This window comes from Antedon mediterranea, chromosome 2 (assembly GCF_964355755.1).
Source record: "Antedon mediterranea chromosome 2, ecAntMedi1.1, whole genome shotgun sequence".
NCBI lineage: Eukaryota > Metazoa > Echinodermata > Crinoidea > Comatulida > Antedonidae > Antedon > Antedon mediterranea.
The window spans coordinates 33,433,802-33,460,661 of NC_092671.1; the positions used below are offsets into that span (position 1 = coordinate 33,433,802).

The 26,860-nt window shown below is 34.6% G+C and overlaps 2 protein-coding genes and 1 long non-coding RNA gene across 4 annotated transcripts; 2 read left to right on the plus strand and 1 right to left on the minus strand.

The window, feature by feature from the left end:
- The first annotated feature begins 77 nt into the window (after nt 1–77).
- LOC140040846 (protein transport protein Sec61 subunit beta-like) lies at nt 78–3,104 on the plus strand. The gene is made up of 4 exons (XM_072087089.1): nt 78–153; nt 923–1,017; nt 1,538–1,639; nt 2,115–3,104. Exons 1-4 carry the CDS (start codon nt 151–153, stop codon nt 2,200–2,202), a joined length of 288 nt encoding a protein of 95 aa, XP_071943190.1. The 5' UTR covers nt 78–150; the 3' UTR covers nt 2,203–3,104.
- On the minus strand, nt 2,992–25,899 carry LOC140040845 (glycerol-3-phosphate dehydrogenase, mitochondrial-like). Of its 2 annotated transcripts, none has more exons than XM_072087087.1 (16): nt 25,841–25,899; nt 23,492–23,608; nt 22,924–23,095; nt 22,344–22,468; nt 21,314–21,411; nt 19,942–20,105; nt 19,580–19,741; nt 18,605–18,749; nt 18,077–18,270; nt 10,391–10,525; nt 9,967–10,145; nt 9,171–9,302; nt 8,381–8,539; nt 8,004–8,189; nt 6,936–7,034; nt 2,992–6,285 (listed from the first exon to the last, which is right to left on the minus strand). In XM_072087087.1, the coding sequence occupies exons 2-16, from the start codon at nt 23,600–23,602 to the stop codon at nt 6,175–6,177; spliced, it is 2,172 nt and encodes a 723-aa protein (XP_071943188.1). In that variant the 5' UTR covers nt 23,603–23,608; nt 25,841–25,899; the 3' UTR covers nt 2,992–6,174. The 2 variants fall into 2 exon arrangements, with proteins under 2 accessions (XP_071943188.1, XP_071943189.1); XM_072087088.1 differs by lacking the exon at nt 25,841–25,899 and adding an exon at nt 23,871–24,651.
- On the plus strand, nt 13,192–14,311 carry LOC140040847 (uncharacterized). The gene is made up of 3 exons (XR_011842778.1): nt 13,192–13,313; nt 13,671–13,790; nt 13,987–14,311. It is a non-coding gene; the product is annotated as an uncharacterized lncRNA (long non-coding RNA).
- Nucleotides 25,900–26,860: the final 961 nt, after the last annotated feature.

Sequence of the window (26,860 nt, forward strand, 5' to 3'; positions counted from 1 at the left end):
AATAATAGCGGCCCAGCTCGATTTTCACGTGGCGTTTGTTGAAAATATTCCATACTGCATAACGCCGATTCTTTCAGTCTTTCTGACACGTCAACGTTCGTACAAACATACGTGGAAAAACACAAGTCTAATTCTTTCATAATATTTATAATGGTAAAGTATTACATTTTATTTACACGCATTTTGATATTAATTAGAATTTGAGAATACAGGTGTTACTTTTTAAAAGTTGAATTACATACATTTAGGGTGTAAATCGTATATAAAAAGTACCCTAAATCTAGGCATAGAGGCCCGAGAATTTTCGTATCAACATGGATGGCGTTGCCGTTGAACGATGCCAACAAGCCCCACCACTACGCTTTCAATTACCTATGCAGGGCCTAACAAAAGATTTAGGTTTCAGTTCACCTCACTGTCTGAATTTTCTCTTATTTTGGGACAGTATCTTTATGCTAAATTTTCATTTAGGATTTTAATTTATAAATTTTAATTTTTAGATAAGAATTTCTGTTTCAATCACTTTATTTTAATTAATATTAATTTATCCATATGTTAGCCTTAGCCTATAAGTAAGGACAATAAATTCAATCAATGAAGCACTCTGGCTCGAAAATTGTCTTGCTTGACACTATATAGTTAAGCTTAATTACATTTTTTTTTTCACATTATTGATAATTGTCTCCATCCCCGAAACCTCGACTAAGAAATACCGGAATTAGCCTATGGTGTCCGGCGGGGGATAGTTTATTACCATTAGTTAAGGTCTAATGTAAAGCACCTAGAGGGGTCAGTGATCCATTAGGCGCTATATAAATACTGTTTATTATTATTATTATATATAAACATAGCCAATATAATTAATATAGGCCTAGGCCTACAGTATTTAATGTTAAAACGCAATTTATCTTTACTTCTTCAGGCTTTACCTTCAGCATCATCAACTTCTGTTGGAAGTCGCTCACCATCAAGAGCAGTTTCACCAAAAAGCGGTGGATCACAAGTTAGAAATAGAGGGTACATACGATTGAATTATTTTGGCCTAGGCCAATATTGAATTGAAAACAATATCAACAGTTTCTGACAATATATCACCATCATTTTATTATTCTATGAGTTTAGAGTGTAATCTTTAGCTTTCTGAGATGTTATACCAATTATAAAATAGAGAAAGTATTGTAACTAACAGTATGAGTATGATAGATCATTAATTCAAATTAATCTTTTTTCTTTCTGATATGCTATACTGTACATATCAATTAATATTAAAGTTAATCAATAAAATATTATACAAATAATGAAAATATGTTTACAAAAAAATAAGACATAAAAATTAACAATAATATTTTGTCATGATCAAGCTATATAAATTGACTGTAAATTGAAATAAAATGTGAATGTGATTTAAGAGACCTCCAGAGACTTGGCCAGATAAAAGGTTAGGCAATGAGACAAACCAATAGGCTAAATTATTTCTAATGATATAAACAACATTCACATATTTTATGATAAAACTATTATGAATTTAATATTTCAGAGGCAAAAGTTCCGGAACCACAAGAGCACGAAACACAGGAGCAGGTGGTGGAAGTTCAGGAATGTGGAGGTTCTACAATGAAGATTCACCAGGACTGAAAGTGTAAGAAACACAAATTAATGAAATCATAAAAAGAAAACTTAAAATAACAATTCCCTTAAAACCACCATCTTTTAAAATGTTTGCCAGTTACCGTTTTAAGGGAATTGTTATTTTGTCATAAATGAATCTATACCTTTCACAGTATTAGATTAATTACCATACTGACTTATATACTATATTGAAAATAAAACAATATCAACAGTTATAATATTAAACTGACTGACCCAAATATAAGTCTTTTTACCTATACATTTTAATGATAAAAACCACAAATAAAAATATTGAAGAGCTTACACACTAAACATTCTATTATAAAATTGGTTGACGTACAATAGGAAGGGTTTAAACATGCTTATGTTATATAATAATATTCCAGCTAATTATTTGTTTTAAATTAAGATATAAATATAATCAGTACATCTATTGGCTTTTTAAACAAATGCATTACCCTCATATTATTTGTCTTTCTTTTTAGTGGTCCAGTACCTGTTCTTGTTATGAGCTTGATCTTCATCGCTTCTGTTTTCATGCTTCACATCTGGGGCAAATACACACGTGCATAAGCTGCCCGAAAATACAACTAATAAATTAAAAGTGGATGATAGGAACGACAAAATGGAGGCAATAATGTTTGTGACTGCTTGAAATATGCACAACAAAGATATTTTTCTGAACATTTTCATTCAAGTAGCTGTAAAGGAAATCGCCTAGATGAACTTTAATGTAACAGTTGACAAACTTTATTGCCTTTTAATTATAACATCTTTGTTTATAAACATTTCAGAATTAAAAATCTAGTCTTTGTATAGCAAAAACTATAAGTCCAAGGGTGGGGGAAGGGAGTAGACAAGGAAACATACGAACTCAGTCTATAATTTTAAATTGCTTTAATTAAAATTAAATTTGTGTCTTTGGAATGTTCGAAGGGCCAAATTATCAATTATGTAATGTAAACCTTAAAAGGTTTACCCATGAAAATGAATTTCTTTGTAAAATACATACTGTAAGACAACTAAAAATAATATAAGAATAATTATTACTGTGTATTTGATGTTAATAAATGAAACTTGAATTAATATGAAATACATTGATGTCACAGACTAAATAAATCATATGCCATAACCTACAGTACTCTTAGTAGCATATACTGTAGATTTTTATAAATGTTATTTCAGACAAGAAAAATAGTACCTGAGCTAGTTGCATTTCTAAAGCTTGGCTCACACAAGTAATTTGACTAATCAGAAGTGATTATTCAAACTGTCGCCCGTCATTGGCCAACTCGATTGCTTTGCGATCAAGTTATTACACACTAATGGGAACTTACAATCAAACGAATATTTACTGTAAAATGTTGTGCACATTATTTTATTCAAACTTTTTTAGTTTATAAATGAAGATACACTGTAGTTTCATTCTATAGACAACTATACCATGGAGATAAAAATCATTGTTGAAATGGCTATTTGATAGCAGCTGGTATTAATTACGCAGTCATTTTGTTGTTTTCCCCTGTGCAAACATCTAATAATTTATAATTGTGCATTCAAATATTATAGAAGACATCCGTATAAAACAGGTATAATATCGGTATTATAAAAAATGTACTTATTCTATCAAACACCAAATTATGGATTTACATTATAAAAAACAATCCTGGAATAAAAACAAAATGTAGTACATACAAAGTTTACAGTATATTAAATTAAATGTTATATTTGTTATTTCTGTCTATATAAAGAAATACATGAATATACATATATTATAGAAAAACTTATTAACCTAAATTATCAAACACACACTCAAAACAAGTATTTTGTAATTGTAAATAATGAAAATAATCATCTTAAATATAAAAACAACACAAAAATATCAAGTTGACGAAACTTCCATAACATTTTAAATGTTGGGATTTGGAAAAGGTTTCCTTTTAAGAATTTTGATATGGAGTGGTAGACTACATTAAAAATATTTTAAAAAAAACATTCACAATCTAATAAAAATGAAAGATTTTTTTTAAAGTCTGTTTTCCACTAGGCAAAGTTCACCAGAATTAAAAGCGTCCTCATGATATTTTCACCTCAGCAAAAATTAATAGATATATATTTTTTACTTTTTTTAAAGTAAAACATTGCACAAACAACCAGAGCACTAGCAACACTCATGAGCAACCATGGAAATTGTGAGTTAATAAAGGGCGACGCAAACTTTCTCTCTGTGAACATTAGATTCGGCCCAATAAATGTGTTTAGTGGAAAACGGGCTCAAGTGTAAAACTGTCTACCATATCAAACTTTATGTGATAACAAAATGTGATGTGCTCATATATGAACATCATGATGTCATACCATTATTTGGGCACACCATAGTTTTTTTGTAAAACTCATATGACCCGTCAGGGTCCCTACCTGGGGTTACAGGTCTCAGGTTTTTAGTTGTTTTTTTAAAAATTAATTAGTGTTCCATGACCGTCTCATCAAAATGAATGTCTCTCATTGTTGTGCTATGTAAATATAATGTCAATGACGGCAAAATGTCCCCAATAATGGGGATAGCTATGCAAACAAGTAATTGTAGACAGAGCTTAAGTTATGGTAAGAATTCAAATATATTACTTTTTATAATATTACATTTATAAAATGTTGTTAAAATAATTAATAAATGAATACATTAATATTAAAAACAAACTATTATTTGAATTATAAACAATCCAGTAGAATTTTGAATAAACCATTGAGGTATTATATAACAGAGTCAAGTACAGTAGGTGACATAGAATGCCAACACTACATCCAATAACTATTATTATTTATAGAATAAGTAGTGGGCAGAGCTTTGAACGGCTGATATAATGCAGCCATATTGGATGGTCTCTTTCTATATGGTGGCTCGCTTTTTGATATGCAATTGCATGGGATTGACATTACGTTATATTGCCTGGAATATTTAGGCGTACTATATTATGTATACATTATTGGAGTGTCTAAAACAACAGTTATTGTTAAACTCAACATCTATTCTATTTTCAATAATTCACACTACCTGAGATTAGAATAATGTGGTATTTTGAATGTTACTTGGTTAAATATATTTCAGAATAGTAAACATCTGAATTTAATATTGTATAAATGCCATAGGTAATGGATTTATTTAATATTTGTAGAAGATATTTTAAATATTTACTTTCAAACTGTATGCATATGGTTCTGGACCTCATTAATTCATATTTCAAATGTTTTTAGTAATTTAAATTAAGGAAACCTTTTTCTTACTAAAACCATAGAGATATTATAATATCTCTATGCTAAAACTTAGTGCATGTATCTACTGTATCTTGTGCATTGATGTAATTGGTTTTTCATTTTTCTTAATTTAATGTGGTCCTATTAAGGTTTACAATGCTCTAGCTAGTTACAATTTGACACCCATTTTGACAATTGGTCAATTATTTATTCCATACAAACATTTTCATCCAAATTTATTACTGTAGTTGGGAGTAGGAAATACAGTGGATTAACTATCTATGTTGCTACTGTAGATTGCCAAATGGCAGTATGAGCCTCTGGCTACAATATTGTTAGAATTACACGTTACAATATAAAAAAAGTGATTGTGCCTTACAAGAATGTTTAATAAGCTACAGTACAATACATTCTTACCAGTGTATAATATGGATACACATTAATTAGGGAAAGACCAAAGTTAAAAAAGAAAAGAAAAACAGCTGTTGTAAATTAAATTGCAATTAGTCTGTACTATATATTATTATAAAAAATTGTGACCTAGATATTAATAATACTATTCACAGCAAAGTGCATAACTACTGTATCTTAAAAGTCGTGTCTCTTCACCGATGGGTTATTGGTGGGTGATTGTGCAAAGTTATGTTTATTTTATGGAGTATTTTTAATCATGCTCCAAAATCCAGTTAGCGCAGGGTGCCCAGTTTGGTTTGATAGTGGTCTCTGTATTGCGTACTAAAATAACTTATTTCATTTGCTTTATAAAATATTATATATATTTGTTGTCAAAATTTCAGCTGCAACTTTCAGGAATTTCGAAAAAAAAAACCACTGAAAAATGGTCATAAATTTGTCAACCTATGTCAAAATCTGCTTCTGAGTACTTAATCACAAGAAGGCTCTTTTGTCGATTTTTCCAATCACTAAAGGCTATTTCACACTGAACACTGTTATACATGTCAAGCAAAACAGGTTTGACCCGACGAACAATTTCAGTGTTAACATCAAATCAAACAAATGTGTAAGCGTCGGTCGATTCTCAAACTTCAATGTGATGAATTTCTGAACTCACAAAGGCTCCATGTGTGAATAAGTTAGAAGCAAGCTAGAGTGGCTCCATTGTTACTTTTTTTTCAAGCTTCATGCAACTCACTTCAGTTCGCACCGTTCTTGTGATAAATTAAAATTCCTGCCCTTAAACCATCATAAATTAGTTAAATTACAAATCATTTAAACACTGCGTAAATACAATCTACCTACACCTTAACGCTATTACAAAATATACGTATTAATTTATAACCCGCCGTTAAATGGTAATGACTTTGTTGCTTTTCTTTCTCCCATCCTGAGAGCTGTCTCAAGTCGAACATTAGCCATTGCACCTGTCTTTACTGCACACATAAGCTGGAAAAATCATTTAATAATCAAAATGTTCAATAAAACGAAAAGAAATACCTACAATACTGGGTAATGACTAACATCAAAGATAAACAACATTGGATAAGATAAACAACATTGGATAAGATAGAGAACATTGGATAAGATAAACAACATTGGATAAGATAGAGAACATTGGATAAGATAAACAACATTGGATAAGATAGAGAACTTGGATGGGACGCCATCTGGAATATCAGGTGCTGTATAGACTATTCAGAGTGATATGGTGTAATCTTATGTTATCGAACTACCATTTGAGAAGCATGGCAGTGCTCCCAAAATCGCCTGTCCCCCCCCATTCCGGGGCAATTAAAAATCATGTCGGCCATTTAGAATTTTTGTGTCCTGAAGGGCAACCTAAAGTAATAAATATTCCTAAACCACAATATAGATCAAGTTTCTCCAAGCTAGACACAAGCCTAAGGTACTGTCTTATAAAATTGATAGCAAGGAAAACTTCCCTGTTTATAGTTGTATGGACTGTGTGGTTAATGGGTTGTTTTACATACAGTACATTTTTAAGAACTTATATATAAACTGGAGATCTAGTTCACCTTGGGAGGAAGAACAATAATCTATGAAAAATTGTATACCAAAATCTGAAGTAATCTTACCTGTAGAAATTCATCCAGTTCTATCTTACCGTTCTTGTTACAATCTACCTCCTGAAGCATTTCCCTGAGCTGGTCCTCTTGAATGGTTTCACCAATGCTCTAAACAGAACCAAAATGTACCCGGAAAATGTTGAGTTTTAACTATTAGTACTACAGTATAACTATTGAATCATAAGATTCAAGAAATTGTATTAGTCCACTTTAAAATGGAAATTTGTTTTGACAATGAAACAACAAAGACAAATACATCAAATTGCAAAAGGCAATGTTAAAATACTATCTTTATAGGCCAATGTTAAAATACTGTTAAAAATCTACTAAAAATGCAGATTAATATAGTAATTAATACTTTGATACAAAAAAGTCATATACTTCATAGCAGGAAATTATCAGAGAGACATAATTCCAAATAATAGGCCTAATTATTACAGGCGCTCTGGTAGAACAGTCTTTGACTGAAGAGGTCTCAAAAGAAGAAGTAAATAAATGATATGGCAATGACAAAAACAGCCTCAATATCATATATATATATATTTTATTCCTGTCCACCCAGGCAGCACTTGCCAGCTTTATACTATGACGTTATCCAAATTCCTTCACTTGCACTGATGAAGGGCTAGTGTTGCCCGAAAGCTCTGCTAACTTTTCTGGCTGTTTTACTTCTCGTTTTGATTTAGCTTTTCGCTTTTATTTTGTATCTCCATTGAGATCCAGCCACTGATACCCACAGCATTGTCAATATTTTCAGTAATTTGCCTTTGGATTTATATATTAGTATCATATATTTATCAGTAAGATTGTAAATATTGATATAAGTTTGCGGTACACCACGTATATTGATCGAAACGTCGAGAAACTCAATAGTTCTTTTCAGAACTAATATACGTGGTGTACCGCAAACTTATATCAACATTTGATTTCGCCATGCAAACCTTCAAACAATATAAGATTGTAAATGTTTTTGTATTGAAGAAATTTATAGACGAGGAGAACTACTTTACTGTTAGGTGCTACATGGTCCCGGAGTTGACCCCTATTGACCTCCAATAAGGAAAAGAGTAAACGTACCTCTAAATAATTCCTAACATCAATTGCAGTGATGAAGCCCTTCTTAGATTGGTCGAGCAACTGAAATCGTTTCCTATACTTTTCAATTTCTGGTTTGCTGAAGTTTAACGGAACTTTCAATAGGGACACATGACAGGATAGTCCCATTTCATTGCACAAAAATGTTTTAGTTTTCTTTAGTTCTTCCTGCAAAAACATTAAACAAATTATCAAATTACATTCTTGAACAAAATGTTTTGCATAGTCTTTGTTCTATTCTTTATTTCACGATAATATCTGACACACTGTATTTTAAAGAAGTGCTTCCTGATCACATTTTGAGATTTGATTCGATACGAGCTTCTCATCTAAAACTTTTTATAAAAAACACCACATACCTCTTTTTTTGCTTTGTTCCATTTGAGTTCCTCGGCCATGATGTCAACTATCCTTGGTAAGGCTTCTTCAGCTGCTTGTACATTCAAAAATCCAAGTCTCAACCTGCGTCCAATAACATCTACCGCGCTCCTAGCGTACTCTCTACAGGCGTATGTTACCTAATTATAAAAAAAACCCCTCATTTTAATACAGAATATGAAAAAATGTATTCTAAATTAAATATCACACTCGTCTATCCTTCATCATAAGGAATTTATTAAAATAATCAGTGCTAGGCCTTCTATATTAGGTAACAATATAATGATGACATAATACAATGGTTGTAGCATAACAACCAAGACTACAAACCTAACAAACACAAAAATGTCACATTTACAGATTTTAGTAACATATTTTTATGGCCAAAAGATTTAAAGATTTAACCCAGGACAGTTGGATTGATAAATCCATTTTGAGTTATAAATCAAATTATCAATCTCTCGATTAAAATGCTATTAATACATGTAACTATCACTATTGTTATATTATGTTTTTACTTTTTGTAGAAGTTAACTAAAAAAAAAAACGATCAGTATTTCTTTAAATAGATGTATTGTTCCCAAAAAAATTAATTGAAGATTAATAAAATCAGATTTTTTATAGGCTATTTTGCAGTAGTTTTAATAAAGTTAATCACTCTCATGAAAAAAAAAAGAAAACAAATTTCAGAAAAATAATAATTTTTTTTAGGGGGACAATATGTATCTTTAAAAGCTACAATAAAGATGTATGCAATAAACCAAATCTGACCTCAGCTTCAATGTAAGGAAACTCCTCCATGATTCTAACACCAACCACTGGCCATCGGCGCCCAGTCAGGTTGGCAATGCGTGCTACTTCTACAGCTTTGTCACCATATGTATTGGCAAGATTTTGGGCCACCTGTACAAAGCATGTGATTCAGTGATATTAAAAGATGATTACAGGTTTTTTTCATTCAAAATTAAAGTTTAGTGTATTGTTATTTTTATTGTATACCGCATGTAGAGTGGCCGAGAGGTAAGTCAAAGGTCACCGTAAAGATAGCCACAATATTAACACAGCTGGCCATCAGTTCTGGAGCTAAAACAAGTATTCTTGGATCTAGGCTTAGGACCAGTGTACATATATGGCTCATATAAAGTTAAAAAGAACCCAGTAGGTCTTTCGGAAAGAGAAGATAGATGCTACTTGGTGTTATAATGGTCTATTTTAGTTCCGTCTTTTATCACTGTGCAATCACTTTGTTACAAAACAATGGAAGAGATTAGCTAAGACAATTAAGGCCACTCTGTTGGGTAGCATTTGCGATCTGGATAGCCTATCTTGATTTGCCAAGAAGACAAATCGAGCTATCGGATCAGCATTCTCACAGAGGCTGCTAGTGTGTACCAGTTCTCACCAAAATGTATGGGTAATAATTTTCAGTCTCACATCCTTGAGTTTGTTGAAATATTAATCAAAGATTGTCAGTAATAAAAATATCATATTTTATAATAATAAATATTTATAATAAATTTATTTATTTTAATGCATTGATCCATTATAAATTAAAGTATTCACTTGCCTCACTGTCCAAACCAAAATCTTGAACCAGTCTTATAAACATGTTAGGCGTCCATCCTGCAGCACCTTCTAGAAGCAATCCATCGGTCAAACTATCATTTTTAGGTTCAAGTTGGCATGAATTGACCGCTGCATCCACAGCATCTTTGGCCATTGCTCTATAAGTTGTCCATTTTCCACCTAAATATGTAATATTATTGATCTCAATAATCCAAAGAGGTTACTGCTAAGTACATCTTCAATATAAGTTTTACTCAATAGGATGGAGTTTTGGTTTTGCAACAATAACACTAGAGCTCTTTTCTCACAGGCGTATTTTATGCCCTTTATTGTTATTGTATATTTCTTAGTAGAAATAGTACGATATAAATGTTATTATCATCGCATTGATTAATTAATTTAGGTATCGAAACTGTACTACCTACCTGCAATTGTAACAAGATTAGTGTCGCTGACCTCTATCACATGGTTTCGTGCTAATGACTCGGTGTTATTTGAGTTAGGATTCTTAACGAGAGGTCTAATACCAGACCAGGCTGCCAACACATCTCCTCGTCGAACTAAAAAATAAAATCACAAAAATACATTAAAATGCGATTAAAATAGTAGCACTGCAAAAATATGGTACAAAGTTGATCAAAAGTGCTGTTGACACATGCAACATTTATAGGGCTGGGAGTATGGCCGGGATAGAGAAGTACAGTATACTAAGAAACTGCCTGTCACATTTATAGGGCTGGGAGTATGGGATGGAGAAGTACAGTATACTAAGAAACTGCCTGTCACATTTATAGGGCTGGGAGTATGGGATGGAGAAGTACAGTATACTAAGAAACTGCCTGTCACATTTATAGGGCTGGGAGTATGGGATGGAGAAGTACAGTATACTAAGAAACTGCCTGTCACATTTTCGTCCTAAATCTAACTAACCCCTTAAGCCTGTTTTCCACTAGGAAAATTTATTTGCATAAATCAAAAGCAACCATCTTTCGAATCCCTTTCTGCAACAAATTTTATTCTTGATTTTTTTGCTTCAGTGAATTTAGTAGTTTCTACTTTTTGACAAAATTAAACAACCAATCAGAGGTCAGGAAATTAGATGTTGATGATCACTCATGCAAATTAAATAGCTCAGCAAAAATGAAAATCTATTCGGTCTTGGTTGTGGAAAAGATAACATTAGATTCACACGAATAAACAACTAATAGAGCACTTGGATGGGTCAAATAAATGCCCAGTGAGTCTATTAGTACAGGCTATATGTGACATTTATCCTATGTAACCTTGAAAAAATTCTAATAAAAGGTCTTTTGGTATTTTCTTGTAGCTTTAGGTGTGAATAAATACCAAAAAATTTTTGCAGCCTTCTAGTTGCTGCGTTAGTGAGATATTGAGGGTCAAAGGTCAGTGACCTTTTTGTGGCATTTGATGGCTCATAACTCCTCAATTCCTGGGTTTAAAAAGACAAATGTGGTTTCTACATCTATGTTTTAGTGGTCAAACAACAAAATAAAGTTTTTGCAAATTTCGGGTTACTTGTGCCATTGGTCAGATAGTCGGGTCAAAGGTCATTGACCTTTATTCATTAATAACTACTACTAGTTTAGGACCTGGGTAAGATTTGTATGCATTCAATTTAGGAGAGAATATCTCAACTGTTATAGGATAATTAGACCCCAAGGAACAACATGCGATATGTGCCAAATTCGTTATCGGGGGCGAACATGCCCAAAATCGGGGTCAAAGGTTAGAAATGTGTGGTTCTTATATCTCGACAACCAAATAATACAGATTTGCTTTTGGTGTCAAATTGTTCAGAAAATACATATTTATATTCAGTCTAACACAACGTTTACCCCAAAAAATGACCGGAAATGCTTTTACTGACCTTTGACCAAACTTACTTACTTAATGTCATCCCACTATTAAGTGGGTGCCATGATAATTTGTCTCCACACATCTCTATCAAGCATGCTCTTTCTCAGTTCACTCAGGTCTAGTTTGGTATCTTTCAACAGAATGTCGAGCGAAGTCAGTTGAGGTCTTCCCACTTTCCTTTTCTCTTCTGGTTCCCAAAGGAGAACTCTTGAGGCAGGCTCAGAGCTTCTCATAACATGACCGGCAAGGCCCATGCGACGTCTTTGAATGATGGTCGTAAGACGGGGAAGGTTGGCATATAGTGTCTTGTTGGTGGCGTGTGAGGACCATGGGATGTTTTGGACTTTCCTCAGCATGCGGGTGTATGCTCCATCCAATGATTTTGAGAGCGATGAAGTAAGACTCCATGTCTCACAGCCGTAAAGAAGAATGGCTTGAACTGTTGACTTAAAGAGGCGGATTTTTGTGGACTTGTTGATACGAGATGCCCATATTTTTGAAAGACTGTTCAGCGCACCCCATGCTTGACCAAGTCTTGCTTCGAAATCATGGTTAGTGGATGAACAGTAGCTTCCGAGGTAGCTGAAATCCTCTACTTGTTCTATTGCTGATCCATCCAGTGCGAGAGTTATAGAAGGTGATGAGGGGTTTAAATGTATGAATTGGGTCTTCTTGATGTTTAAGTATAAACCTATAGCTTGTGTGGCTTGTTGAATTCTGTGCAGTAGATTTTCGGCAGCATGTATGGAATCTTCAAGAATGGCGATGTCATCGGCAAAGTCCAGGTCTGGTAGTACTTCAGCTGGATGTCTTCTACTACGGCGGAGGGTGAGACCGTCTGATGATGTAGTTGCTGATCACACTACAAAGTCAAGGCAGACAATAAACAAGAATGGAGCAAGAGGGTCTCCTTGAACTACGCCAGAGTCGATGTTGAAGCAATCAGTCTCACCATCTGGAGTGAGGACAACTGCTGATGTATTGATATACATTACTCTGATGGCTTCTACAATTTTATGAGGGATGCCGTATGCTAAGAGGATCTTCATCATGATGTTGCGATTGATGGAATTGAAGGCTTTGCGAAAGTGATGGTTCTTAAAGATGTATTGTCCCCCAAAAAATGAAAAATAAAGATGGAAAAAATCAAATTTTGAATAGACCGTTTTGTAGTTAACATAAAGTTATTCACTTCCACCGAAAAAAAATCCGAAAAAAATATTGATTTCGCTTATAAAAAAATCAAAATAAGTTTACCATTTTTTCGAACTCGTCGGCTCAGAAATTAGGCCGGTAGAGCTAACTCATACATATGCATGATATGTTAATGAGCATCCACACAGCAGAGATCTGATCTAACAATGGACGATGCACGTTGTACAACAACACCACCAGAGATCGACGCTACTCGACTGTGGGTTTCCCTGGCCTGATCGTATAAATATGTAAAGCTGAGCTGTTAATTTTTCGGTAAGTAGGCCTAGACGGTTATTTTAAATATAATAATATATATAACGCAATAATAACAGGAAGGTAAATTAATTAACTTAGCCTGGAATTTTTTCAGTTCAGGGCTAGGCCTAGAATAATTAATACATGCTGCTGCATATTACTAGGCTAGTAGCAAGCAGACTGTGACAATCAGGTCCCTGCAGAAGATGCCCAGCTAGGCCCTATACATTGTACTCTTCATAGACTGGCCTAGGCTATATGCCATCAATCTTAGCTACATTCCGAAAATACAGCCAGCTTGCTGTACCATATATATTTACAGTTGAAGCTTGTTTAACTAATTTTTATGATAAAAATAAAACAAACATTTTTCAGGGAAAATGGTTGCAATACAAGCCTGAAATGGAGAACCTTCCAGCAGCACTGTACAAGTAGACAGAGGGGAAAAGCCAGCTTAGCCATTTTACAACACAAACAAATGTTCTCTGTACTGTAGTAAGTCAAATATTTATTTTCTCTTTTTATAAGTTATAACATTATAAGTAATGTGTTTTAATTACCATAGAAAGGTAGTATATGTACTTATTTGACTATATGTCAAAGTAAGCAATTTCACTAGCACAATTTTGCACTAAATATGCATGATGTATTTTTTCCAGATTTTCATACTTTGCTTTTACTTTTTTTAAAGACGTTGATGAAGACTGGAACAGAGGTCACCCAAAGACAACAATGATAGACTCGGTATTGGAATATGATTGGATATTGCAGGAAAAATATTTCCGACTCTCCTGCTGCATTCGGCCAATATGTTCTTGTCCAGCTTGTAAAATATTGTATAATTTTGTTTGTATTATATGTACAGTATATTATTTTGTAAACATAACATTCAATAAATAAAAAAAAACTACTACAACAGTACACAGGATAAATTCTTCAAATTTACTTACACTTCATAATTTTACTGTAAATATTACAGTGCAAAAGGAGTTAATAAAATATATATATACAGTATATCTTATTGAATTCCTGTATTGTGTTTTGTGTCAATTTGTCTACTAATTATCAATGTGTTGATTGTGGCAGTAATTACGACAGCTATAGTCTTCTAAGATCGCTCACATCCATTACAAAGTGTCATTTTAATAGTAAGAAACGTTTCAATAAATTGTGAATGTTGCCACTGTACGATACATTTTATGTTTCTCACTACTTGCTCTTATTGTTCAATCAATCAACCTAAAAAAAAAGAAATTTGTGTCAAAATATCTGCATAAAATGTTTATTTGCGGAATGTTAATTTGAACCTATTGCATTTGATAAAGAAAATATTTTTAAAATATTGCATCACTAAAACATCCAAAACAATATTTAGATTTTCTTTTTTTTTAAATTTTCACTGCCGAATAGATAGTTGAAATCTTTAAAAATCAATTAAACCAATTCATCATGATAGAAACAAAAATACATCCCTTCTGGTGGTGGTCTACTGTAGCCCTAGCTAGCAGTGTACTGCCTAGGCCTACTACACTCTACTTCTAGAGACAGAAGTAGGCAGCAGTTTAGGCTACTCGAGACTGTCAGTGCTAGTAGTAGTAGACTAGTAGTACAGTAGCAGCAAATTCGGGCCTAGGCCTAGCTAGGCCTCTCCTGTTAGCGAAACAAAAACTCACCTAAATGAATAAGATTCAACATCAAAGTTACTAACTGTAATTCTAACTTAGCATTCTGCTAGCTATAGTTTTCGTGTTTTCTTCAAGATTCGTCTCGCATCACTACTCGACTCTCTCGCACGCACGCATTGCTATCGTTGTTGGCTGTTGATTTGGAAAGCATCATCATCCACATGATGTATCCATACAATATGAATATTTATGAGCTAACTCAGGTCAAGGGTTAAATTAAACCGGAACACATTTGTCTTCCAGACAAATAGCTTCCGGTTGGTTAATTTTTGCATTAAATTGCGATTTTCCCGTGTAAAAAATTATTTTTTTCAATCCAAATTGAGGTCAAAGTGAATAACTTTTATGTGCAATTAAAATGGCCTATTCAACAAAAATATTGAAAAAAAAAATTTTTTCAGGGGGACAATACATCTTTAACCTCTTCAACAATTCTCCTCAGTGCAAGAATGTGCGTAGTTGTTGATCGTGCCTGACGAAAGCCATTCTGGTTGGGGCGTAAAACTTCATTAATCACAGGACGTATCCTATTTAAAATCAGGCGATTGTAGATCTTTGCAGCCAATTTTGATAATGAAATACCCCTGTAGTTATCTGGTTTTGAAAGATCACCTTTTTTCGGGATATGAACGAAATTCCCCATTCTGATGGCCTGTTTCCATCAAGAATTTGATTGCAGAAAGAAGTGAGAGCTTTCTGGGTGCCAGGTAATTTCCATATTTTGATGGGAAGACCGTCAAGACCAGGTGCTTTGCCAGATTTCATCTGTTTGCAGGCAATTGACACCTCGGCCTCGGAGAACCTCTCGGAGCTTATCTGGTGGTTAAGTTGAAGATTTTGACGATATCCATGTCATCTACCACTGAAGTCTCCACCGATAGTAGTTTGTGGAAGTGAGTTTTCCATGCTAGAAGAAGTTGATCTTAAGCTGTTGGCCGATGCTGGTTGACCGAAAAAAATGACCCAAAAAACACATTTTCTGGTTAAATTATTCTTTAAAATGTCAATGGACACACTGTATGGTATAAAATGGAAGCATATACAATATGCTACCCATTGCTACCCAACTTGTATTGAAATTTTTAATTAGAAATATAACTTTATGGAAAATGTGCATAATTGACTTCAGTATTTAGAATTATTATTAATTTATCTTTATCAACTGGTACGACCTTTCCTGATGATTTGAAGTTGGGTCTAGTTACATTTATTTTAAAGAAACCTTCACTGGATCATACTTGCATGGCAAATTTTCGATCTATTTCTAATGTCGCTTTTTTATCTAATTGATCCTTGAGAAATGCGTTGCTTTAGATCTCATACATTTTCTTGACAACAATAATCTGTTCGACCCTCTTCAATCAGCATATAGAAAGCACCACAGTACAGAGTCAGCCATTCTCAAGGTGCATAATGATATTATTTTAACTCTGAATAAAGGTAATTGTCTTTTTTCTGTGTACCTCGACCTGTCGGCAGCTTCTGATACCATGGACTATTCCATTCTTATTGCAAGACTCTCGTCTATTGGTATCTGTGGATCTGCTCTAAATTGGTTCAAGTCATATTTGTCTTCTAGGAAGCAGCAGGTCCGGATTGGTAATGTCAAATCCACCTCTATCGACCTGAAATGCGGTGTTCCTCAAGGATCAAGTTACTGGGTCCAGTATTGTTTTTAGTTTACATCTCGCCTATGAGTGATATCATTAAGAGACATTGTGTCCAATATCATGTGTACGCAGATGATACACAACTGTACATCAGCTTTAATCCAGCGAAATCGGTTATCGAAGCTTGTGTTGTTGATGTTCAGGATTGGCTAACTAAAAACATGCTCTTTTTAAACCTGGTAAAACAGAAATCTTATGTCTTCATTCAAAACACTTCAAGAAATTGGCCATTGCTAGAAACATCAATCACATCATCGTTGGAGGTTAGATATATCGGAGTTGTATTTGACTCAGCAACGATTATGTCCAGACATATCAACAACATTAGTCAATCTGATACCTACCACCTTCGTAACATAAGATCAATTCGCAAACACACTCCTCGCTTATTAAACTTGTCCATGCACTAATAACATCACGGTTAGACTACTGCAATGCCATTTTGTTTGGTCTACCAAATAAAGAACTTAATAAACTACAACTAAGTCTTTTCTTTTTGATACCAAATATTTCATTACAACGCTAGAATTATTTCACCTAAAATAAACTTACATTAATTTATACTCATTTTTGTCTAAATTTAATAAAATATGCATATTTTCCAAAAATAACATCACATAATTAAATACAAGTTGGGTAGCAATGGGTAGCATATTGTATATGCTTCCATTTGATACCATACAGTGTGTCCATTGACATTTTAAATATTTAACCCGAAAATGTGTTTTTTGGTCAAAGGTCAGTAAAAGCATTTCCGGCCATTTTTTTGGGTAAAAGTTGTGTTAGACCGAATATAAATATGTATATTCTGAACAATTTGACACCAAAAGCAAATCTGTATGACAAGTGGTTGTCGAGATATAAGAACCACACATTTCTAACCCTTGACCCCGATTTTGGCATTTTCGCCCCAGATAACGAATTTGACACATATCCCATATTGTTCCTTGGGGTCAAATTATCCTATAACAGTTGAGATATTCTCTCCTAAATTGAATGCATACAAATCTTACTCAGGTCCTACACTAGCAGTAGTTATTAATGAATAAAGGTCAATGACCTTTGACCCGACTATCTGACCATTGGCACAAGTAACCCGAAATTTGCAAAAACTTTATTTTGTTGTTTGACCACTAAAACATAGATGTAGAAACCACATTTGTCTTTTTAAACCCAGGAGTTGAGGAGTTATGAGCCATCAAATGCCACAAAAAGGTCACTGACCTTTGACCCTCAATATCTCACTAACGCAGCAACTAGAAGGCTGCAAAAATTTTTTGGTAATTATTGACACCTAAAGCTACAAGAAAATACCAAAAGACCTTTTATTAGAATTTTTTCAAGGTCAAACCATATATAGCCTCTACTATATATGCAGTAAATTAATCCACAACCTCTCTTGTATATCCTGAAAGCACAATCTAACCTGCAATATCTGGACTTAGATAATTCTTAATCTCTTTCAAAATGAATTGAATATCGTCTTCAGTTGGAGCTGGATGTTCTGTTACTTCACAAGCACTGTCTGTTGTGCCAGCAATTGTGGATTTCTGCCATGGAAGGAAGAAGATCACTCTGCCATCGCTGGTTGATGGATCAAGAAGACCCATGGCAGCAGGACTACAAAGAGAAAGGTTTATGGTTCAGATTTTTATGCCCTGTGACATAGTCAAGGATCTATTAAAACAATGTTTAAATAATTTTTGTTATGTTACTACCTGAAGTCTTCTTGGATAGGGACTTATTGTGTACACCAGCCAGTGTACATAACTGGCTGGTGTGCACTCTAACAAAATCCATTTCATCTTTCGGAAGAGTAGGGGGTAACCCCAGTGTACTAGTCCATTCAGCCCTGTTGTGGACAGACGGACAGGTGCCATTTGGTGGCAGCACATGAAGGAATCCTTATGGGAGAAGTTACTGCAGGGTTTTTTTTAAACTGACAATTACCTACCTGTAGTAATCTGGTAAAACAATGTGTATTCCTGCACTAGGCTGGCAGATCTTGGTCTTCTGAGGATCATCCATTAGACGGATATTATCTGTGCAAGGACCTGTGGCATTGATGACACATTTAGCTAGCACTGTAAACTCTTTACCTTTTTCAATAAAAAATATTAGAGGTGTAAAGAGGGTAGAATATATGTTGTCAGTTACACATTATATGTTCTCAGATAAAAGGAATAAACGTAATACAGGAAAAACTATGTTCAATTTGGCTATTAAGAAAATGTATCAATTTAAAACAGAATCAATTGATCAGTTTTGTTGATTTTGTGCAACAATATGAAATCTTACTACCAAAAACTACAACTGGGTCAAATCGTAAGGTAAAAATCGTTTATGCATACAGTTTCATTTAAACAAGGCCTGGTCATTCATGCAAAAAGGCAGGCCTAGGTGAAAAAATAGTTAATAAAGAAAATTATTATTTCCAATAGCAAAAGGATTGCCTTTTAATTAACGTGGTATTTTTATTTATTAATTATTATTATTTCTTTATACTGGGTAGACTCTTCAGTCAAAGACTGTTCACCCAGTGGGCCCAGTTATGATAAGTGACTGCGTGCGACAGTGTCTGTGTGTACTAGTACACTGAGGTAACCCCTACAGAAAGACAAGGTGCACATGAGCTATATGTGTACACTGGAAATACAGTTAAAAGTTCTTATCCGAGAAGACTTGTTCTACCACCAGAACCATAGAGCGAAGTGAGCCTCGCAACCTTGCCGATGTTATGGCTATGTAATTACAGTTCCACTGTCTTGTGGTTACTAACCCAAAGCCAAAATAAATATATATATTTGTTAGACCTTATTATACTGAATCAAGTTCCACATTTGCTACAATATCACCTGCAAACCAACAATGAATGTATGCGCTATGTAAGTTGTTTTACATCATCAATAAATAATATCATTATGCTAACCTGTGTATCGATCCTTGACCAAAGCGCCACGAACCACCAGCTTGCCATTCTCATCCTTCTTCTTAATCAGTTCTTTCACTTCTGTATGGTTAGTTATTGTGGCACCCATCCTAGCAGCTGTCATGGCAATAGCCAAGTTCATACGAGCATCATTATGAGCTCCTAAAGAAATAAAAGTTGAACAGTAATGCATGCTTTCTTAGGTAAGTTATAGCTTAGAACTAAAAGATCATAAGATTGAATCTAAGCAAGACATTTATGTATATGTATTTTTTAGGGCTTTTAATAAAACAATCATTATTTTTATTATATAATAAAAAAAGAAGAAAGTGAATTTCACAAAAAGAGAAAACAAAAATTACCATCATAGTAGACAATAGCGCCAACAAGTTTCTCCTTTTTAAGCATTGGGAATAGTTCAAGAGCTCTTGTTTTTGACAGGTAGTAACTAGACTGCAAATTTTGCCTTCCAGCAACAAAGTCATACATCTTGATACCTGCCCAAAAGTAGGGCACCTGCCACCATCTGGGGGTTAAAAATAGATCAATTAAATTAGTCCTTTTTTTTCTTATCCACAAGTGTTGTTTCCACTAGCGACATAAAGCAGCGACGTAGTGCTTTATTGCATAATCAAAAGTGGGAACCGATAATGCAACAGTGCTGCAAACATTGCAGATTTGATTTCAAAATGATTGGAAGGGCATTTTCTTATGTTGCGTAGGTTGCGGGGGTGGTGTGGTGGTTTGTGATGTCATTTTTTGCCAGGGCTCGGGGTTGTAGGCTATTGAATTGTAAAATTATACTACAAAAGTTTTACAGTATTTTAATTATCCTCAGCAAGGCGTATATAGATATACATATTTTATTCATTAACCAATATGACACCTATTCATTTACACATTTAGCAAAGTACTTTAACCATATCCAGCTATGTATCGGTTTCTTGGATTGTCTCAGTACAGACATCCATTCCTGTTACTGTGTTCAACTACACCACCAATCCTCCAAGGGAAAAACGCCCATTTTGGGAGAGTGGGGTTGGGAGATAGGGTTTGGGTTCAGAGGATAGTGGGGATTTTGCTTAAACCAGAATTGTGGTTGGAAAATGTTAAAGTATTTAATCATCCCTGGGAAGCGGATGGGAGTTTGGGGTGGGGATGTAGGCCTATGACCATGACCGAAACTGTATTTGGAATGTTTTAAACTACATTTGAAAACTGCCACTGAGGGATTATGGGTTGGGAGTGATAATAACAAAATTTGTACTGGAACCGGCTTTTCAACACATCACCCAGTGTATCTGGGGTGTGTTTGTAGGGGGAGGAGGAGCGATAATACTAGCGATTGTACTAGGAAAAGTTACTAAATTTGAACTGTCCAGGGGAGGAGTTAAGGTTTGTTGATAGTGGCTGGGGTGGTGAAAGGAGAAAGAAGGCTGGGGGACCGCAGTATCTAAATTACATATTTTCATTATCAGCCAATATGACACCTATTCATTTACACAATTTACAACGTGCTTCAACCATTATTAGACCCATCGTAGCTATGCATATTCCTCTCAATTCGAAGCTTAGGTTGAATTGAATTTGTCCATCACTGGGAAGAATTTGTTTTTAAGAAAGAGTATGGGGTGTTATTGAAGAGGGGTGGAGGTTGGCGAGTATAGACAGATACTGGCGTCGGGTGTTATGTACTGAGAAGGCTGTAAACTAATTTTGACAATTGCTAGTTACCTATAAACTGGAAGCATAATGGGCAGTTGATAAGACAGATGTGGAGCTATGTCCAAAAGATTTGCTCTTTCATGAAGGGCCTCTTTCACCAAGCGATACTGAAAGATAAAAAAACATGATCAGACAGCATAGTGAAAATTTATTTATAGTTTTGGTTGAATAGTTGTAAAATAAAAGTTTCCTGTATTTGTGAAAACTTACACATTGACTCTTAATGTATTATAGTTTAAGGAGTTTCTTTGAGTATTTCTATAGTGATGCAATTTTTCTTTTTCTAGCTACAGTTATTAGAGTTTTGATATGGAGGAAATAATTCCAAAATAAAAGAATTATTAATTGACATTAAAAAAAGCAAAAAAGCTATATGAATGTGTTTGTAAAGATTCTATAGCCAAATAAGAATAATTAAAATAAGAATAATTAAAAAAGAAATATAAATAAATTGTTATGAAACTGGAGAGCATTGAACATAGTGATGCCTTCAAGACTCAGCCACTTGACACGCAAAAACTTACCTAATAATACCTAAATATACATACATTAAATTCCTATAAAGAGGACACATTTGAGACACAGAATATTGTCACCTCAATAGAGATTGTCTGTATTGTTGAATTGAATTGAAATATTTTATTTATACTGGGTAACCTCTTCAGTCAAAGACTGGATCCCAGAGGGCCCAGTTGTGATCAGTGGCTGTGATGTACAGTACTAGTAAACTGGTGTAACCCCTTACTCGTCCTCAAAGATGTATTAGGTTCTTTAAAGTGCACATGTGTACACTGGACCTACGGTTTATAGTCCTTATCCAAGAAGACTCGTTCTACCACCAGAACCATTGCGCGAGTGAGCCTTGAATCCTTGCCGATGTTATGTCTACATAATTACGGTTCCACTATCTTAACCGCTTGGCCAATCACTCATGTGTCAAAACATATATCAGCCATTGTTTGTTTCATGGAAAGTGTCCCCTTAATCAGGGTGTCCACTAAATAGGGTGTCCCAATGGAGGGCTTCAATTATACTGTACCTGTTCATAATCTAAACCCATAATAGCCTTTTGTAAGTATCGAACACCACCATGTATTAGTTTGGTGCTTCTGCTACTAGTTCCTGATGAAAAATCATACTTTTCCACAAGAGCTGTCTTTAAACCTATCAATAAAAAATGTTAAAATCAACATTTGTAAATGTAAATGGGGGAATAAGTTCCAACTTACTTGGCTGAATTGCGCACAGGTGTGAACAGAATTTAAATCAATGAAAATATATTTAAATATATAATGGACCGTTCTCAATAACTGTGTGGCCAAAAGGCTTTGAGACCTTGTGATGGGTTGAAAAGATACCAGAGTCTGAATTTTGAGATTATTATTAAAGCTAGCCAGCCTGGATCGGTGCCTGAATATCTACATACTTGATAACTGACCATTCATTCCTTAGGGTAGGGTACTCATCTTTTCTTTGAATGACTTCACATTAGGTACAGAGATCTCATCTAGTAGTGAATTCCATTCACCCACAACCCGATTTGCAAAGAACTGTTTCCCAAAATCTTCTTGAAGTGACCTATCAAACCTTTATATTATAGCTCCATAAAAATTACTCACCTCTGGTTGCGGAATCCAAGGCAACTCCAGATCCCGTGGCGCCCCCACCAATCACTAAGACATCGTACTCGTGGGTTTGTTGAAGTGCCTGTACTTGTTGTTCACGTGTTGGCAGTTGGTTCTGATTGTTAGCATCACGTAGCTCAGCAGCTATAACGTGCGTTAATCGTTGCTGAATTAAAAGGATAATGTGTATTTAGTGGAAAAACCTAAATAAAAAATAAACTTGCAAGGTCTGCGGCATAATGCAGAAAAAATTCCCCTGGTTTTAGAACTCCTAAGAACCCTCCAACGCTTGGAAGTTGCAATGGGGCTGCTCGTGCTCTAGGCCTCTTAAGGCTCTGGGCTCCTGGGTTTAGCCAGTGAGTGCTCATAGCCATTAGGGGGGGGGGGGGGATACATTGTTGGTTAACAAAGGTGTAGCCTAAAAACCAAGGTTTAAGGCTTAATTACATTTTTTTTTTGCTTTATGCATTCATATTCTTGTAATTGTTATAGAAAGTTGAATGGGGAGAATATTAGTTAAGTGAAAGTGTTACTCCATTAGGCCTGTTAAAGATGTTCTTACTCGATTCAATTCTTGCTTTGAACTTCGTAGAAGAACATAAGTTGCTGTTGCTGCTCCACCACCTATGAGTAGACCACCAACGGCAAGGCGTTTTATATTCCGGTATGCCATTCTTTACTATGGAAAAACATTTTTATTTAGTAAAAAAACAACAATAAGCTTTGATTTGATATGAATTTGCCATCTTGATACAAAAGGTGTAGGACTAGCAGGTATGTAAGGTAAAATAAAGTTTTAGATATAGGCTATATATAAATCTTTATTGTATTCTTTCCATAGCATTATTTTTTCAATTATCTATATATAAATTATGGTTAATTCTGGCATAGGCGAGCACAATGCAAAAACTTCGGTACAAATCTCCGCCTTGGATACCTACCTTATCTATCTGAAATGTACCGCGAAACGTAGATTTGATAACATTAGTGTTCACAGCGACGCTATTGTTCCATATTTCTATCTTAGGAAGATATTATAAAGAGTTTTTTAACAAAATTTATGATTTCAACATTAGATTTTCCTCTCAATATCAATTCTTCCTGGTCAAAGTAATTTCCGGGTTTAAGATAAGTTCACCTTGCAACAACCTGGTTTCAAATATTTTCTCTCTTTTATACACAAGGGAGCAGTTAAAATAATAGATTTGACCCTAAAGGTGACGGGAAACAGGCACTTTCCATCAATCAATACAATAGTATTATAAAATTACATAGGGAGATTTGATGATAAGACATTTTTCGAGTGAAATCCTGATAGCTGAATTTTATTGAGTAAGCTTGCAGGGATAACTGTAGGCTATCTTCCTGTGTCCCGTTAGGACCGAGATGTCTGCCCATGTTGCAAGCCGTAATGTCTTCTTTCTTGGGCCCACTCTGTCACGGCAGTTAGTTTCAAAAGATGATTAAATTAAATAATGTATTAATAATTATTAGGATGGTATTCATTTGAATAAACGCCTCTCCAATAAAACATCACTTTGAATAATAATTCCCCCCCCCAACCCAACTATCTAATAAACGTCCATCCACATATTTATAATAACACAATTATACTATTTGTAGTAGAATTCACCGCACTGTTATCTACAATTTAACAAGCATTTGTTATTCTTTTTTACCACTTTCAATATCTATTAGAGGATTTCATTTGATTATAAATGTTACCATATTATTAAAACTAAAAAATTTAACATATCCCTCGAATAAGCACCTCCCTCAAATGACCTGACTCCCCAAAGGGCCCTACCAAACAATAAAAACTATACTTTAAAATGTTATTAATCATCTAAAACACTGTGAAACAAAGTAGTTTAGTTTTACGAATGTCAAGCATTTTCAATAATGGTAACCGACAGAAAACGTATAAGGAGAACACTATCATTCCGAGAACCATCGTCTACACTTCCTAGAGGGGGAGCGAGTGAAGCGAGCTCACCCTCTAGTCTTGATCAATTTCATCTAGCTATCAATTTTTCAGAGTGTATTCATTATAGCCAGGAATAAATAAGCTGTTCATGGTGCATGATTTAATGAATTCAATCAAGTTTATCTTGTCTTCTCACAATCAGCTTTTATACTTTCAGGTCATACTTTTTTAATTAAAAGTTTTTTTAATTTTCGACAATCAAACTAGGCTAGGCCTAGGAAGGAGTCCTATAGCTAGGCATTATTTAAACATTTGCTTGGACAAAAATAACAAACTTAATATAGGCCTAGGCTAGGCCTATTATTATTATTAGCCTAGCCTAGCTTACCTATTTTTTTAAAAACTGTTTATATAGGCCTAACTTAACTATTATTAAAGTTAAAAGTATATACTTTCTTTGACAGTGCGTCACCTAAATAGCTAGCTAGGCCTCTTGAGTCTTTCCTATGATAGACCTACTGCTATTTATTAGGCTAGGCCCTGGCCTATACATATAGGCTACAACAATACGCCTAGGCCCAGGCTAGCCTAACTAGCTAGTCTACTACTACTACTACTGTAGATAGGCCTAGCCTAGTTCCTACAGGGCTAGCTATAGTACTAGTAGTGGGCCTGGCCCTAGCCTTTAGGTTAAGGGGCCTCTAGGCCTATCTACCTAGGCCTATTGTTAGTTAGGCCTTAGATAGTATAGGCCTAGGCCTAGGCTAGCCCTAGAGGCTAGGTTAGGTACCTACCTAGCCTACTTACTACTACTACTAGCCTCTAGGCCTAGCCTATAGGCTAGTAGGGCAGGCTAGCTAGCCTGGCCCCCTAGCCTAGCCTCTATCTCTTCTATGAGTCTCAGTCTGAAACAACTGAGCAGGCCTTTCTTATAATAGTATATTTTTATTTAGTCTGATCAATTAATCGCATAATATTAATTACCAGCACTGTAATATTACTGTGAATGGGACTAGAGAAAACTACAGTATCCAGGGCAGGGCCGCCGATGATGAGTTATCTGTTAATTATGTGCTGCCGCCGGCCGACTGAAGTGTGTCAAGGATCGAGCTAACCACACCGCCGAGAACTTTCCGTCATTTTTACATTGCGAGCACTGTCACTCTGTAGGAAGTATACATCATATCATGTGAAATCATGTATGCTGGCCCTCATGCGGCTGTGTAATGCATTGCTTACTTTTTAGGCTTGATTGGTTTATTTTCAGATTCCAAGAGATTACATAAAATTTGAATGTATAAAAATAAAGTTTTTTATTGATATATTGTTCCCCACATGAAAAATGAAGATAAATAAAATCAGACGTCACGGTTCACTTTAAAACCCATAATCTGACAGAGAATTTGAATGATTTCTACTTTAAATACTGTTTCTATGATTCAACAGTATGATTTATATAATTTACACAGTGTTACGCAACTCTCTTGATTTACATATATACACACTAATATTTTAAAAACCGTTGCGGAATTTATTCTGACTAGTTAAGCCTCCACTAATTGTGAGGGCGTTTGTTATATGAGAGAAGGTATCTGGTGGGTGAAAATGGGCTCTGTGGTCTAGTGGTATGATACTCGCCCTATAAGCGAGAGGTCACACCGGTTCGAATCCCGCAAAAAACATTTTTTTCATACAACTATAAATACGGAACTTTCGTCGATGAGCTATGCTCGACGCGATTATAAGACCATGTTCCGGATATGAGCACTGTTTTGTATAATTTAACAACAGTATGATTTATATGCTGTTGCGCACGTTATAGGGCTCTACACCGCCGTATCGTTGCTCCCTTCTCCATCATTGTGTCTGTTGTACGATGTTTGAAAATGACAATTTACAACTCAATGGTACAGACCTAGCCATACGCTAACAATTTAACAAGAAAAAAAAACATACGTTTATTGAGAAATTAAATAATAAATATTGTCTTGTTTATTTGGACAC